Source organism: Octopus bimaculoides, chromosome 28 (genome assembly GCF_046866305.1).
Source record: "Octopus bimaculoides isolate indiv1 chromosome 28, ASM4686630v1, whole genome shotgun sequence".
Taxonomy (NCBI): Eukaryota; Metazoa; Mollusca; class Cephalopoda; order Octopoda; family Octopodidae; genus Octopus; species Octopus bimaculoides.
Window position 1 is genome coordinate 11902725 of NC_142955.1, and position 17362 is coordinate 11920086.

At 36.2% G+C, this 17362-nt stretch overlaps 1 protein-coding gene across 3 annotated transcripts in view; it reads right to left on the bottom strand.

Annotated features, from left to right (window-relative positions):
* LOC149130577 (uncharacterized) overlaps nucleotides 1-17362 on the bottom strand; it is a 26534-nt gene continuing 9172 nt past the window's right edge. For all 3 annotated transcript variants that reach the window (XM_089344154.1, XM_089344151.1, XM_089344153.1), the window contains exon 2: nucleotides 1-4929. In XM_089344154.1, the coding sequence (XP_089200280.1) occupies nucleotides 4291-4488 (198 nt within the window). In that variant the 5' untranslated portion in view covers nucleotides 4489-4929 and the 3' untranslated portion in view covers nucleotides 1-4290. The remainder of the gene's footprint in view (nucleotides 4930-17362) is intronic.

Below are 17362 nucleotides of genomic sequence, written 5' to 3' on the forward strand. Positions count from 1 at the left end.
TTTTTATTTTATTCTTCTAGTTTTCTTTATTGTCACAAATGCCGAAAAATAGGGCATTTTGGAAAACTATGTGGGATCAATGCAGCAACTGTAACACAGGATGATGGTAAACATGATTTGCCATTGGCAGAATCAGCATCAGCAGGTTCAGCCTTCCGAGTAACCTCCATGGTTATACAGATCAATAGCTATAAAACTGAAGCATTAATTGATAACGGTAGCACAGACAAGAGCTTCATCAGTGAGAAGCTAATGAACACACTCAACATCAAAACAGTCAAATTGAAGAACATTATTGGTATGGCTTCTGCATCTCTTTCTGTGGAATCCAAGGGATACTGCACTGTTTCACTCACACTGAATAATCAGAAATACTGTCATGTGAAACTGTACGTGCTCGGAAACTTGTGCACTGACCTAATTCTGGATACTGATTTCCAAGATCTCCAAGGGATAAAATCATGAGATGGCGCATTGCGTTATCTCCATACTCATATAATATTCACTATTACCCAGGATCCAGCAACATCACTCCGGGTGCATTCACTCGGGTATGCTGTTCAGCAATCAGTTCACATTCACTTTATGAGTTGCATGCAGCACTGTGCCATCCCGATGTAAGGCGCCTTCATCATTTCATCCGCAGTAAAAAAATTTTCCATATTCGTTGGAGAACGTGAAACAAATTTGTAGGAATTGCTCTATATGTCAAGAAGTGAAGTCACAGTGTTATAAACCAGACTCAGTTAGCTTAATTAAGGCTACGCAGCCCTTCGAGTGAATTTCCATCAATTTCAAAGGTCTGATTCCTTCCACAAAGGATCCTTATCTCCTAACAATAGTTGACGAATACTCTCGGTTTCCGTTTGCTTATCCAGTATCTGAAACATCAGCTCAGACAAATAAAGTGTCTTACAGACTTGTTCCCAGTTTTTGGTATGCCCAGTTGTGTACATTCAGATTGTGGAACTGCCTTTATGTCTACAAGATTGAGAGAATGGCTCCTTACTAAGGACATTGCAACGAGTAGGACGACACCATACAATCCCACTGGGAACAGTCAAGTAGGATGATATAATGGTACTATTTGGAAGTCAGTACTACTCTCTTTGAAAACCTGAGCCCTTCCAGTATCTTCATGGGAAATAGTTCTTCCAGACGTGTTGCATTCAATCAGATCTCTACTTTGTACGTCCCTCAATGCCACTCCTCATGAATGTCTTTTTAACTATCAAAGACGTTCAGCAACAGGAACATCTATGCCAACATGGCTTCTCAACCCAGGACCTGTGCTTGTGCAAAGAAACAATTGCATTAGCAAGTATGACTCTATCGTGGACCAAGTTGATTTAATCGAAGCCAACCCCCAATACGCTCACGAAACTACAGTATCCACAAAACAACTGGCATCACCAGGAAAAATTAACCCAACTGATTACCTAACCCAAATATTTGTTTCTCAAGAGCCAGACAGAGAGCCAACTGAAATTTCTCCTCCTCCACGAGATAACAGTCAAGAACAAAAACAAGAATCCCCTCAGCTGCGTTGATCACAAAGGATTCGGAAAGCCCCCGGAAAGCTTGATCTATGATTTTTCTTCCTTCTTTTTCTAGGAGGGAGTGAATGTTATGCAAATAACGTTGATATAAAGAGCATGCACATTTAACAGGAAGAGGAAGAGAGAGACCAGCCATTCGGAATAATGTACAGGAATAGGACTAAAAATTAGTTTCTTTGAACCAGGATTTACTGGTTATACATTACAGTAGTCATGAGAAAATAATTAGTTACATAAGCTCTGTGAATACATATTCAAGACAAGATAAAACCGAAAGCTTGACTATTTATAAGCTTTGTTAGGATATGTTCTAGAAGTTTGTTTTACAAAATAATTTGGTGAATAGGCTTTGTGAATATACGGTCAGGACTGAAGGTAGATAAGACAAGCTAAATTCATGACAACACTATCACAACTCCTGTTTGCTTGGTTGGGTACAAAGTTGTTAAAGCAACTGTTAGATGCTGAAAACTGAGAATGTGGCTTCCATGGTAACAATTCTCAACACTGATATTTTCCACCCAAAATTCATCTATTTATTGGCCTTCTCAGGATAAGTTCTAGAAGGTTTGAGAAGATTGTATCACGTAATGGCTTGATGCTTATTGGTCAGTTAATTGGAAAATCACATGAAGTTGCTGTTACTAAGCCTTGACAACTTATTGACTTGGTATCAAATCTGCTACATAATCTGAAAAATATTTACTGTGTGGCTAATAGATTGGATTTGGAGAATGTGCATCATTTTATTTTGCACTTCCTTTGAGAAACCTTGCATTTCTTGGTTTGCATGTAAATCTGTAGATACATAACCTAATGCACCTATCACTGTAGGTACAAACGAAAATTTATCGTCAAATACCAGAATGTAAGTTCTGCATTAATGCACCAGAAATGTTCTCTTTGTCTTTGAAAGTGCCTTCAGCCACTGCCCTTAACCCCTCTGCCAGTCCTCATTCTTTACACTTCCCTTATCTACAATCATTCTGAATGCCTTCTCATATCTATCACCATGTCCCACATACTATAGCCCCTAATACACTATATCTCCCTCTCCATATCTCCAACACCTAGCACATTATCCCACTACTTCCTGACCCACTCCTATATCTTTCGTGTAACTCCTCTCCACCCTGGTATTAACCTTCAACTGAACCTCCACCTTTATTCATCACTCACTATATTCATCTCTGCCCCAATCGTTAATCAACTGTTCTCTATTTACACTCTTATACAAGTATCCATCACCCAGTCTCCATCCTCTCTTATGCTCAACCTTTCTATCTAGAGAGTTTGCTTTAGCCCTCAATCACTGTCTTCCTCTCACCTCTTTCAGCCATGTATCTCCTGTATAGTAAAACACCTGCACTCGACCCTCTACCATACTTAGCCTTTCAACATCTCATGTTAAGTCACCTACATCTACCTTCCCCTCTCAGTACAGGTAGCTTTTCGTTTCTTCCTTCTCCTGTCTTGCAACATCATAATGCTGGTGGCACAAAAAAGGCATCCTGTACATTGTGTAAAATGTTGTACATTAGAAAGGACATCCAGCTATAGAAACCATGTCAAAACTGTCACTGGAGCTCAACGTGGTGTTGCACCTTGATGGATCCTGTCATCCCATCCACCATGGACCACAGACACTAAATGATAATAACACGTGACATGCAGCACACTGTGCCCCTGTACAAACAATGTCAATTTGATAGAGAGAGTGAGCTTGATGTACAGCACAAACATTTGATCACTAGGAGCAAATCATCAACAGAAGCCCACCACAAATACATACATCTAGTTAAATTACTTTTTAACGAGAATCAGTTGTCACAGTGATAATTACTAGATGATCCAGAAGGCACCAGGCTGGCAGAATCATTAGCATTCTGGACAAAGTCCTTCTTGGCATTTCGTCTCTCATGTTCTGCCTTCAAATTCTGCTGAGGCTGACTTTGCTTGTTATCCATTTGCAGTCGATGAAATTAAAACAAGTTATGCACTGGGGTTAATGTAGGCCCCCTCCGCCAAAGTTTCAGGCCTTGTGTCTATAGGAGAAACGATAATTACTAGATGATCCTGTATGTGTGTATCAGAGTTCATTACGGATTATATGAATGAGAAAAAAAAAAAAATGTAAACTTTACTTAATCATAAAAGGTTCAACATTACACTTACTACACTGTATTTAGCACAACACAAATATTGATATTCCACTGCAATGTCAAACGCTTGTTGCGATGCAGGGAGGACATGTGTGACTCAATGTCCCTAACATCTATACCAGAAGAGCCATAGACACCTGGCAAGACATCTCATGCTGCACAGATCAAGTTATAGAGGCCCAGCTTACATGGACCACCTCTACCCAGAGGTAAAACTGGTTTATGTGTAGAGCCAACCTACCTAGAAAAAAGCCAACTTACAGAAATTTTGACATAAAATCGAAACCAACAAGATGTGGGAGAGAAAAAGGCAGCTAAGAGTTGGGAACAATAAAGGAAAGTCATTGAATGTTTGTGCTTTGTAGGGAGTGAAAGGCCTAAGCAAGCAAATTTTGGTATTGATACAGTTACTCTTGTGCATGGATATGTTTGTGTCTAGTTAAGTGGTTGTTCTGAGAGAATGATTTACCACAGATGTCACAGTGATATGGTTTCTCTCCTGTGTGAATATGTTTGTGTCTAGCTAAATGGCCATTTTATGAGAATGATTTACCACAGATATCACAGTGTTATGGCTTTTCTCCTGTAAGAATACGTTTGTGTGTAATTAAGTGATCACTTGTAGAGAATGATTTACCACAGATGTCACAGTGATATGGCTTCTCCCCTGTATGAGTCCGTTTGTGAGTGGTTAAGTTATTATTACGAGAGAATGATTTATCACAGATATCACAGTTATATAATGTTTTAACTATCTCTTTTGCCATATTTTCACAAAAACCAGTCTTTATAAACTACCTTTCAGAGTTAAATTTGTTCTCACATAAATCATTTTCCATAATTCTTCATTTCTGATCAATATATGCAGCTTCAATGCAATAAATACTGCTATATTTTAACCAGTTGTGATCTTTGATGATATCTGAAACCTTTTGTAATGCAAATTTAATTATAACATAAAATCTTTCCATAAATTTTGCAGCCAGTAAAGTCGAGAAATGTTTCTGTTAAACTTAGTTCAGGGGAAGTATCACTGCACTATGAAGTAATTGGTATTAGCCTGGGCCAAAATAGACACTGGACCTTGGCACAGCTTTTCTAGCTCCTCTGTTCATGTCAAAGTGTCCAACCCATGCCAGCATGGCAAAACAGATGTTGAACGATCATGGTAATATCTGATGTAAACACTTCTAATGATGTTCGATAATCTGAAATAATAGAGAAACAAGAATTGAAGACATACAAAATATTTAAACAGTAAAACTATAAAAGCGAAAATTATATTATATTTCTGTACCGATAAATGATTGAAATAAACATTTACTAAACTACTGAAGCTTAGGAAAAAAAATAATAATGATGATGATGATGATGATGATGGTGATGGTGATGGTGATGATGATGATGATGATGATGATGATGATGATGATGATGATGATGATGATGATGATGATGATGATAATAATAATAATAATAATAATAATAATAATGGAGTTGGCTTTTTCTGACTAAATTCATCAAGGTTGTGCTCCAGCATGGCAGCACGTCAATGATTGCAACAAGCAAAACAAAAGATAAAAACTAGATCAACCATGAAGTTTATACGAAGAGAAAAATTAGAAAGAAAAAAAGAAAATAAAAAACATGAACGGATTAAAAGAAAAGAGATTGAATTAATGTTTCATCAGTTACTTGTTTTAGTCACTGGCCTGTGGCCATGCTGGAGCACCACATTGAAGAGTTTAATCGAACAAATCACTCCCAGTAATTATTATTATTGGGTCATCCCATAAATAATGCGACCTTTTTTATACTTCTTTAATTTTTCAAAATTAAGATAAATAATTTCTTTTTTAATCTAAAATAGACTCTCCTTCATTTTCTACAATGCTCTTCCAACCAGGTCCTGCTTCCAAAATTCACTTGTCTGTGAGGATAAATATTCCTCCAGTACTGTTCTGACTTCGTCTACAAAATTCATAATTTTTCTGTCCAAAGGATCTTGAAGACTGCAGAATAAATGATAATGACATGGGGCAATGTCTGGTGAATATGGTGGGCGAGGCATTGTTTCCCATTCAAACTTCTCCAGCCTTTGGAATGTCATCCTGTACGTGGGCGAGCATTATCCTGATGGAAGAAAACCTTTCGTCTTGAAACCAAAGATGGTCGTTTTTCTTCTAGCGCTGACTAAAGACACTCAAGCTGCTCACAGTAGATCTCCTTTGTTATCATTTGATTTGGGTTTAAAAGTTCAGAGTGGACTAAACCTTTCATATCCCACCAAAATGATAGCAACACCTTACATGGGTGAAGACCTTCTTTGGCCTGAGGTGTCAGTGTTTCTCCTTTCCCTACCCATTTTGTCTTCAGTGCTCGACACTTTTATAGAGAACCCATTTCTCATCACCAGTCACTATTTGGTCAAAAAAAGGTTCATTCATGAGACATGACAGCAAAGAAGAGCACACATTCACTCTCTGCAGGTAGTTTATCCCGTCGCCCTCTGACTTTTAGTTCATGCAATTGAAAAAACAAAATTATTTATGGGATGGTCCAATAATATTGTGTCTTTCAAGTCTTGTACTTATTCCCTTGCTCACTTTAGCCGAAATGCCAATTTACAGGAACATAAATAAACGAACACCAGTTATCAAAAACACAAAACGAGCTTCCAAGTATTTTCCATTTACCAAATTCGCTCACAAAACACTGGTCGATCTGGTAGAAGACACCTACCCAAGATGACATCAAGTAGAACTCGAACCCAAATACAATAAGTCGGAAAGTGAATTTCAGAATCCACACAGCCTATGAGGTATATTTGCTGAAAACTGGATTAATTACGTTTGTTTAAATGAAGATAGAAATTAGTGAGAAAGAGCAAAAACAAAAACGGATAGAAAATGCCACAAAGCATTTCTGATGTTCGAGATGCAAAATGATTCTGCCAATGATATAATAAAGTTATAAAATGAAATAATGAAAGATATATTGAAGAAAATACGTAAACGATACTTACATAGCGATTGCAGCTTTAAGGTGAAATAACGAGGGATGAACTGAAGTAGGGAGACTTGAAATTAATGAGGACATTGATATATTTAGGACAACTTTCAAATACTTCTTACATCATATCTCTATTAGTCACTTGTGATTAATTAACATTAACCATCTGTTGTACTAATTGGTTATTACTAAGTTAGCCTAAATAAATAAAGAATAATATATCTCTAACGTTCGTAGATACAATGAGTGGTACTGACATAACGGATGTGTCATTGTATGGGAAGAGCTCACCTACAATCACTAGAGAGTGCAATAGCAATAGATATAAGTGAGAAATATGTTTTGGCCTGGTGGAGGCGCAATGGCCCAGTGGTTAGGGCAGCGGACTCGCGGTTTCGATTCCCAGACCGGGCGTTGTGAGTGTTTATTGAGCGAAAACACTTAAAGCTCCACGAGACTACGGCAGGGGATGGTGGCGAACCTTGCTGTACTCTTCCACCACAACTTTCTCTCACTCTTACTTCCTGTTTCTGTTGTGCCTGTAATTCAAAGGGTCAGCCTTGTCACACTGTGTCACGCTGAATATCCCCCGAGAACTACGTTAAGGGTACACGTGTCTGTGGAGTGCTCAGCCACTTTCACGTTAATTTCACGAGCAGGCTGTTTCCGTTGATTGGATCAACTGGAACCCTCGACGTCGTAAGTGACGGAGTGCCAACAACAACAACAACAACAACATTATCCGCAACCAACATTTGTGTGAAAAACACAAGGGAATAATGAACTTGCGCAATGTTACACCTCTGAATTTCTTTTTAATTGTGATAAGGAAACAAGTACCACCAAAATTAATTTCCCTTGCATTTTCTCTCTTTTTCAATATTTAATTAGAAGAGAGAATATGTTGTTACCAACAACGTTAAAACTTTACCAACTCGATCAACCTGTCACTGAACCAGTTTTTAAGGCGGACCGTCACCAAACCACCTTACGTTTATTTTCTACAGAAACCCACGTTTTCGACTACGGAGATTCCGAATCTGCAAAAAAAAAAAAAAAAATTGGTATTTTAAAATTTCCCCCTCCCTACCAATTTCTTAATTTGGATCTTTCTGATTTGACGGGCAACACTTTTCATTTATGTTTTATGTAGTGTTTTTGGTACCGAAACACTTTCAAACTTTCTGGGGAAATAGATAGATAGATAAAAGGATGTGCATGATTCAGGGAGATTTAGCTGCTATTTCTGACAGTAGGTCCAGCATACATTAAGCATTCATAAATTAGATTTTCAGATCCCTTTCATTCTGCATCCTTCCAGGTTTTCTCTCTCTCTGTCCTCGCATATATTTTTGCTTACGTATGGCTGCTGTTTCTAGCACATCAAGCTTTGCAGTGCAATGGGCCTCCTGTAATTTATGTGGTTTTTCATGACAGACAGACAGACAGACATAGAGATTATAAGCTGCCGTTCATTTCAGATGTATAGTAGATTGGAGGGCCATTTGACTGCTATTTCTAACATCTCTAGCTCTCATGTACAATTCAGCTGTCACTGGTCACGTACATGAATGTGTATGAAGTTATGTAAGACACTATGGTGTTATTGGAAGGGTATTTGGCTGCTATTTCTAACAGCTCTAACATCCTTTAACCTTTTACACATCATGAATTTAATTTTCTTTTCAAATTTAACTTTGACATTTAATTATTATAATGAAATTAATACAGCAATGAAAAGACAATTTACCGACAAACACTTACATACAAGGCATGCTAGAAATAGCAGTTAAATTACGAATGTACTGGATATTATGTTTTTCTGTTTGTGTTTTGTTTGATCCTGTTTTATCTGTTTGACAAAATTGTTTGGTGCTTTGGACCAAAAGACTGATATAATAGATATGGGGCCAATTGTCTCACATAAAACCCTCCAGAGTGGTGCCCCAGAAACAATAATAAGACTACTACTAATTTAATCAGCTGGGGTAGGGATCAAACTGCCATATCGGAGTGTATTTTGTCTTGGTTCAGAAGTGTAGGGGGGGGGGGGATGGGGGGAATGAATGAATCAATCAAATCAACTCCCCCCACCACACCACCACATTATGGACATATGTATATATGTAACTATAGAAACATACATTGACCTACACACACACACACACACATATGTATGTGTGGGTATATATATATATATATATATATATATATATATATATATATGCCAGTATGGAAAGCAGATGTTAAACAATAATGATGATGATATATATATGTGTGTGTATATATATATATATATATATATATATGCCAGTATGGAAAGCGGATGTTAAACAATAAATTAAAAATTTTCTTTGACTAAAACACAACTGGAATCCTAAGTAAGGCATCTGCAAAATTTGAATGAAATTGGTTGCGTAGTTCTCCAGTTTTAGGGATTCACACAGACAGACAGACAGACAGACACACATTCTCATTTTTATATATATATATATAGGTGCAGAAGTGGGTGTGTGGTAAGTAGCTTGCTTATGTATATATATATATATATATATATATATATATATATATATATATCATAAGATTTTTAAACTCTTAAATTTTCATATTCAAAAGAGACAGAGACTTCAAATTCGATATATCGATTTATTCACCACTTTATGTTAACATTTCTATGCCAAACTTATCCAGTGACTGGTCCATTGGATTTAGACGTTTGGCACTTCTTCAGGAGTGGTTACCTTTCGAACAAAACACGAAAAAACACATACATAACTATTATTAGGTCTTTAGGACATCGTTAGCTTTCGTGTCTGTTATTATATATATATATATATATATATATATATATATATATATATATATATACATATTTATATATCCATATCTTTTGATATGTATGTGCGTGCACCCAACTGTGGGTGTGCATGTGTGTGTATATCTTTGTGTCTATGTCTGTTCCCCCCTCCCACCACTTGTCAACTGGTCAGTATGTGTTCATGTCCCCATAAGTTAACGGTTTGGCAAAAGGGGCCCTTAGAATAAGTCCCAGGCATTAAAATATTAAGTTCTTCTTCAATCTGGTGCCCCAGCATGGCCACAGTCTTAAAAATGTAAAGAATGAAAGATATACACAATTGAGGTTGTTTGTTTTGTTAGAAGAGTGAATGTGTGTATAAATGGGTGTGTATAAATGGGTGTATATAAATGGGTGTATGAGTGCATATGTTTGGAAATCCCAAAACTCAAAGAAATACGTACAATGAATAAATTTTGTGTGTGAATGCGAAGTAAAAGTTTTTAATGGTTGTTATTTTTACACTTGGATAAGCATTCACATAAAATGCTTAGAAAGCTTTTGTTGGATTTAAACATCCTCAACAAAGAGCCTGGGAAAATTTTAATTTAAAAACATTTTCTCAGTATTACTGTGTGTGTGTGTGTGCGTGTGTGTGTGTATACATGCATGTGTGTATGTATGAATATATATGCATATATCAAGGTGTATATTTGTGTATATATATAACCATGTACATATATGTTTGTGTACATGTGCCTATGCAAGTGTATGGATGCGTATAGTTAATGTTTGGCACTTATGATCCTAAGATTGAAGTTTCAATTCCTAGATCAGGCAATACATTGTTTTCTTGAGCAAAACCCTGCATTCCACTTCCCCAGTCCATTCAGCTGATAAAAATGAGCAATCCAGTGATGACCCACCACCCTGTTCAGTGGGGAAATATATACACAACAGAATCTGAGAAACCGGCCTTATGAGTCAATGACTTGAGATGTAAGAGTCAGTGGCTTGGGAAAGTTTTGATCCTGTTTCATCATGTCTGTATATATATGTATGTATGGATGTACCGGGGTTGGACAAAATAATGGAATCACCTTAAAATTTCAGACAAATTTGCTTTAATATGGGGTAGGACCACCTTTAGCAGTAATTACAGCTTAAATTCTATGAGGTATGGACTCATACAAAGTTTGAATTGTTTCCAAAGGAATTTTTGTCCATTCTTCAGCTAAAACAGTCTCTGGTTCTTGTAGTGATTGTTTTTCTAAAATGCACAATAAATGTTCAATAATAATGAGATCTGGGGACTGTGGAGGCCAGATAAGATGTGCAACTAGAATGTTCCTCGTGCCATTCAGTAACAACTTCAGCTGTGTGAATTGGTGCATTATCATCCTGAAAGATTGCATTTCCCTCCAGAAACAGTTCCACAACCATAGGATGAATATGATCAGACAAAATGCTTACATAGTCTTAACTATTAATTCTGCCATGAAGGGAAACCTTTGGGCTGCTGGATTTCCAAGATATAGCACTCCAGATCATCACAGATCCTCTTCCAATGTTTAACAGTTGGAAGAAGGCAGTCTGAATCAAATGCTTCTTTTGGCTGTTTCCACACGTATACTCAGCCGGTGGTGGGAAATTGAGTAAAGGATGACTTGTCTGAGAAAATAACATTCTTCCATTGCTCTAGGGACCAATTCTCTAGATTTTTGCTCTGCTCTAAATGTTTCACAACGTTTATTTTTGTAAGCAGTGGTTTTCTGATTGCAGCCCTCCCATGAAATCCAGCCTTGTGCAGCTCCTGGCCAACAGTTTTTGTGGAAACTGGGCTCTAGAGGTTGTCATTAAGCTCTGCAGTAATTTTGGGAGCTATACTTTTGTGATACTTCTGTGTCCAACAGTCTCTATATGAAAGTTTGGGTTTTCTTCCAGAGTTTTGTTTTGACGAGGATGTTTTCCCTTTTTTCTTAAAGGCTGTGATTACTTTCGAGACAGTAGCTCTTGATACACCAGACATTTTGTCTACTTTCATTATGCTAGCACCTGCCATACGAGCACCAACAATTTGACCTTTTTGAAAGTCCGATAGATCTGTCATTTTAATGGTTTTTAATTACCTTTTACTGATGATATCTGAAAAGAAACAGCCATTTTAGCAAAGCATATTAAGCAACACCAATTAAAAAATTAAAAAAATATAAAAATAAACAAGCTTTTGATGGTTTTATAGATATTTCAAAATTATGATGCTATGATGCTAGGTGTTTCCATTATTTTGTCCAACTTGTGTTTGTTTGTTTGTTTGTTTGTTTGTATGTATGTATGTATGTATGTATGTATGTATGTATGTATGTATGTATGTATGTATGTATGTATGTATGTATGTATGTATGTATGTATGCATGCACATATATGTGTATGTATGCACATATATGTGTATGTATGTATGTATGTATGTATGTATGTATGCATGCACATATATGTGTATGTATGCACATATATGTGTATGTATGTATGTATGTATGTATGCACATATATGTGTATGTATGTATGTATGTCATTGTTCAGTTTGAATTCAAGATTTCTTACCAATGGAGAAAGAGTCTGTTTCTAACCTAGATTCAAGGCTCCTCCATTGGAATTTCAACATCAACAGGGTACTTTTGTTTGTTTGTTTGTTTGTGTGTATGTATGTATGTATGTATGTATGTCATTGTTCAGTTTGAATTCAAGATTTCTTACCAATGGAGAAAGAGTCTGTTTCTAACCTAGATTCAAGGCTCCTCCATTGGAATTTCAACATCAACAGGGTACTTTTGTTTGTTTGTTTGTTTGTTTGTTTGTATGTATGTATGTATGTATGTATGTATGTATGCATGCACATATATGTGTATGTATGCACATATATGTGTATGTATGTATGTATGTATGTATGTATGTATGTATGCATGCACATATATGTGTATGTATGCACATATATGTGTATGTATGTATGTATGTATGTATGCACATATATGTGTATGTATGTATGTATGTCATTGTTCAGTTTGAATTCAAGATTTCTTACCAATGGAGAAAGAGTCTGTTTCTAACCTAGATTCAAGGCTCCTCCATTGGAATTTCAACATCAACAGGGTACTTTTGTTTGTTTGTTTGTTTGTGTGTATGTATGTATGTATGTATGTATGTCATTGTTCAGTTTGAATTCAAGATTTCTTACCAATGGAGAAAGAGTCTGTTTCTAACCTAGATTCAAGGCTCCTCCATTGGAATTTCAACATCAACAGGGTACTTTTGTTTGTTTGTTTGTTTGTTTGTTTGTTTGTATGTATGTATGTATGTATGTATGTATGCATGCACATATATGTGTATGTATGCACATATATGTGTATGTATGTATGTATGTATGTATGTATGTATGCATGCACATATATGTGTATGTATGCACATATATGTGTATGTATGCACATATGTGTATGTATGTATGTATGTATGTATGCACATATATGTGTATGTATGTATGTATGTCATTGTTCAGTTTGAATTCAAGATTTCTTACCAATGGAGAAAGAGTCTGTTTCTAACCTAGATTCAAGGCTCCTCCATTGGAATTTCAACATCAACAGGGTACTTTTGTTTGTTTGTTTGTTTGTGTGTATGTATGTATGTATGTTTGTATTCTCATGCATATAGTTGTATATCTTGACATTCTTATATATGTTTAAATGACAAACTTCTGGAATTTTTACAGACTTTTACAGTTCCAGTGATGGAATGGATCTGTAGTCTTAGAATTAGCTTTATCCTTTGTGTTTTTGAGAAAACTAATTTCTCAAGATTGGGATTTAGGCAGTGCATTACATATCCCAGGGCCCCAATAATTACAGGTATAAACATGAACTTGTAATCTGGGTAGAGTAACTGCAGATTTCTCAGTAGTTCAGCATAGACGTCTTGTGTATATATGTGTGTGTGTGTGTGTGTGTGTGTAAACAAGTATGTACTTATGTATATGAATATATAAAAATATATAAAGTTGTATATTTGTGTGTGTATATATATATCATCATCATCGTCGTTTAACGTCCGCTTTCCATGCTAGCATGGGTTGGATGATTTGACTGAGGACTGGTGAAACCAGATGGCTACACCAGGCTCCAATCTGATTTGGCAGAGTTTCTACAGCTGGATGCCCTTCCTAACGCCAACCACTCAGAGAGTGTAGTGGGTGCTTTTTAGGTGCCACCTGCATGAAGGCCAGTCAAGGGGTACTGGCAACGGCAATGCTCAAAATGGTGTATTTTATGTGCCACCCGCACAAGAGCCAGTCCAGGGGCACTGACAACGATCTCGCTCTAAAGTCCTTACACATGCCGCGGGCACAAGTGCCAGAAAGGCGACGCTGGGCACAGGTGCCATCACAATTTCGCTTTTACTTGCCCCAATAAGTCTTTGCAAGCTGAGTTTCGTGTCCAATGAGGGAGACGACGTTGGCATGGGTGCCAGATGTCAAATTTAACTCAATTTCGATTTCACTTGCCTCAATAGGTCTTCGCAAGTGGAGTTTAGTGTGTGTCCAATGAAGGAAGGAAGGTACGCATAAGTGGACTGGCTGAGGCCTTATATATATATATATATATATATAAATTACGGAGAAATAAACATATGATATGTTTATATGTAAATATATATAAGTTTATGTATTATTGTTATAATTATAATGATACGAACTACTCCATCAATCGTCCCTTCTAAACACATCTAATACGTATGTACCTATGAGCATGTTTGTACACAGATATGTGTATATATATATATATATATATATATATATATATATATATATATATATATATATATATGTATGTATGTATATATATATGTCTATATGTATGTGTGTATATATATTTGTGCTCCTCATGTATACACAGTTTCATTCTTACATAACTAAAATAATTTTGATATATATTGATTTTATAAATTACAATATTACTCGTCTTATAACTTTCTCATACCTCTGTTTATATTTTATCCAATATGAATAATATAATGCATCTAATAATAATAATAATAATAATAATAATAATAATAATCGATTCATTTGTATGCATATACAGGCATTTATGTATGTACATTTAAGTGTAGGTATATATATATATATATACATACATATATATATATATATGTATTTATGTATATTTATGTATATGTATATATATGTAATATATATACATATACATATTACATACATATGTAATATTCTAGATATTATTCGATTATAAATTCTCATATACTTAGAGTAGCTTTTTCCAACAGAAAAAATCTTTTGCAAATTATATCTTCTCATAATATCAACCTGTTAAATAAAAGTTCATTTACTGAGAGTTCCAATATTAATTTAATTAATACCAACCTTTCCCCTAATGATAATAACAACAACAAAGTTTTGGTCTCTGAAGTCAACCCCAACAGAATTAAATTTATGTCTAATAATTCTAAGATTAAGAATTCTATATATCAATGTAAAATTACTCCTGGTACCGATGTCTATTTCTATACTGGAACTTCTTCTTCTTCCCAATTATCTAAAAGAATTTCCAATCATTATTCTTCATTTAGGGATAGTAGTAAACACAATAGCACAGGACTTAGTAAATTGATTTGGTATCTTAAAGACAACAATAAGGAATTTAATTTTGCATCGAATATACAAATAAAATTTGAATTATGAGAAAGTCCATGTTTAGAGGAGGTTCAAGTTAGAGGAGTTCTACTGTGTGTATATCATCATCATCATCATCATCGTTTAATGTCCGCTTTCATGCTAGCATGGATTGGACGATTTGATTGAGGACTGGCGAACCAGATGGCAGCACCAGGCTCCAATGTGATCTGGCTGTCTCTACAGCTGGATGCCCTTCCTAATGCCCAACCACTCTGAGTGTGTAGTGGGTGCTTTTACATGCCATTGGCACGAGGGCCAGTCAAGCGGCACTGGCAACAGCTATGTTCAAGTGGTGCTTTTTATGTTCTACCTGCACAGGAGCCAGTCCAGCAGCACTGGCAATGACCTCGCTCAGATGTTTTTTCACATGCCACTGGCACAAGTGCCAGTAAGGTGTCACTGCTAACGATCACGTTCGAATAGTGCTTTTTACATGCCACCAGCATGGAAGCCAGTCAACTGCTCTGGCAGCGATCATGCTCAGATGGTATTCTTAGCGCTCCACCGGCACAGGTGCCAGTCATCGATTTTGTGAATTTGATTTGATTTTGATTTCACTTGCCTCAACAGGTCTTCACAAGCAGAATTTTGTGTCCAATGAAGGAAAGGTACACACAAGTGGGCTGGCTACACCTCTAGCTTGCTAGGTCTTCTCACTCACTGCATATTTCCAAAGGCCTCGGTCACTAGTCATTGCCTCGGTGAGGCCTAATGTTCGTAAAATTAAATATTGCAATACAAATGTATTACTTTCCAGTCAAATAAAACACCATAAAGGTAGAAGTATAAATATAGAGTAGTGGTACAACAAGGCACCAATGTTTACTGGAAATAGCAGTCGATAAATTTACGACCCTACAGTAAAGCTTCACTGTGTATATACTGGCAAAGACATGTGAGGGTCGGGAACATAAAAAATTCCATCTTACCTCTAGGAAGAACATTAGATAAATGGACAACCCAGAATCAGATAATCTAGTACCAAGGTTTCAGACTCTTCAAAAATATGTTTGTTATCGTAAATTTGATTAGTCTTCTTCACCTAGATTTACCTGGACAATACTTCAAATGTATATATATATATGTATATGTATGTATGTATGTATGTATGTATGTGTGTGTGTATGTATATGTGTGTGTGTATGTATGCATCTATATATGTATATGTATGTATGTATATATGTGTGTGTGTGTGTATATATGTGTGTGTGTGTGTGTATGCATCTATATATGTATATGTGTATACATATATACTATTGTTTTATTCTTTTACTCATTTCGCCATGCGGCTGTGGTCATGCTGGAGCACCACTATATATATATAGCAATAAGAAAATGGAGGGGAATATGTGGTACTCATCAACTTGCAGACACTGTATTATGTCAATTTACCTGTTTATTATATCAGTAATTAAAAATTAAAAAGCACTTCGGTCACTAGATGTCCTTTTTAATTTTTAATTACTGATATGACATAATATGTCATATGTGTTTGTATATTGTTTTTATTGTCCTCTTAGTTGAAAAATAAACAGGTAAATTGACATAATACAGTGTCTGCAAGTTGATGAGTACCACATATTCCCCTCCATTTTCTTATTTCTATATAAATTAAGGGAAAAATTTCCTTTTAACCAGACCCATTTATTGCACTTGGATAAAACACTAGTGTAATAATAATTGGGTATCCTTCCAGCAGTATATTGGATATAATTATCCCCTAGTGGGTTGGATTCACAACCCCTAACTTTCTTGGATTATATATATATATATATATATATATATATATATATATATATATGATAATGATGGCCGTCCACTCGTGACCGAGGAAGACCATTGCCGACCTTCAGGAACATTGTGCGGTCTAGGACTAACTTAAATTTTGCATTTGCGGCTCTGTTGGGGGCTAATGAGCCCTGCTCTCAACAAGCATACACGACTGCAAACATTGCAGACCAAGCTTTCCCCGTTCACTATACGAGCCGTGCGCTTTCGCGCAGCTCGCTTAAGTTCTTCATGCTGGATACGTGCTCTCTCAAAAGTGTCGATCCCCTCCTTAACCTGCTTCCTCCAGCTGTGGCGGTGACAGGCATTG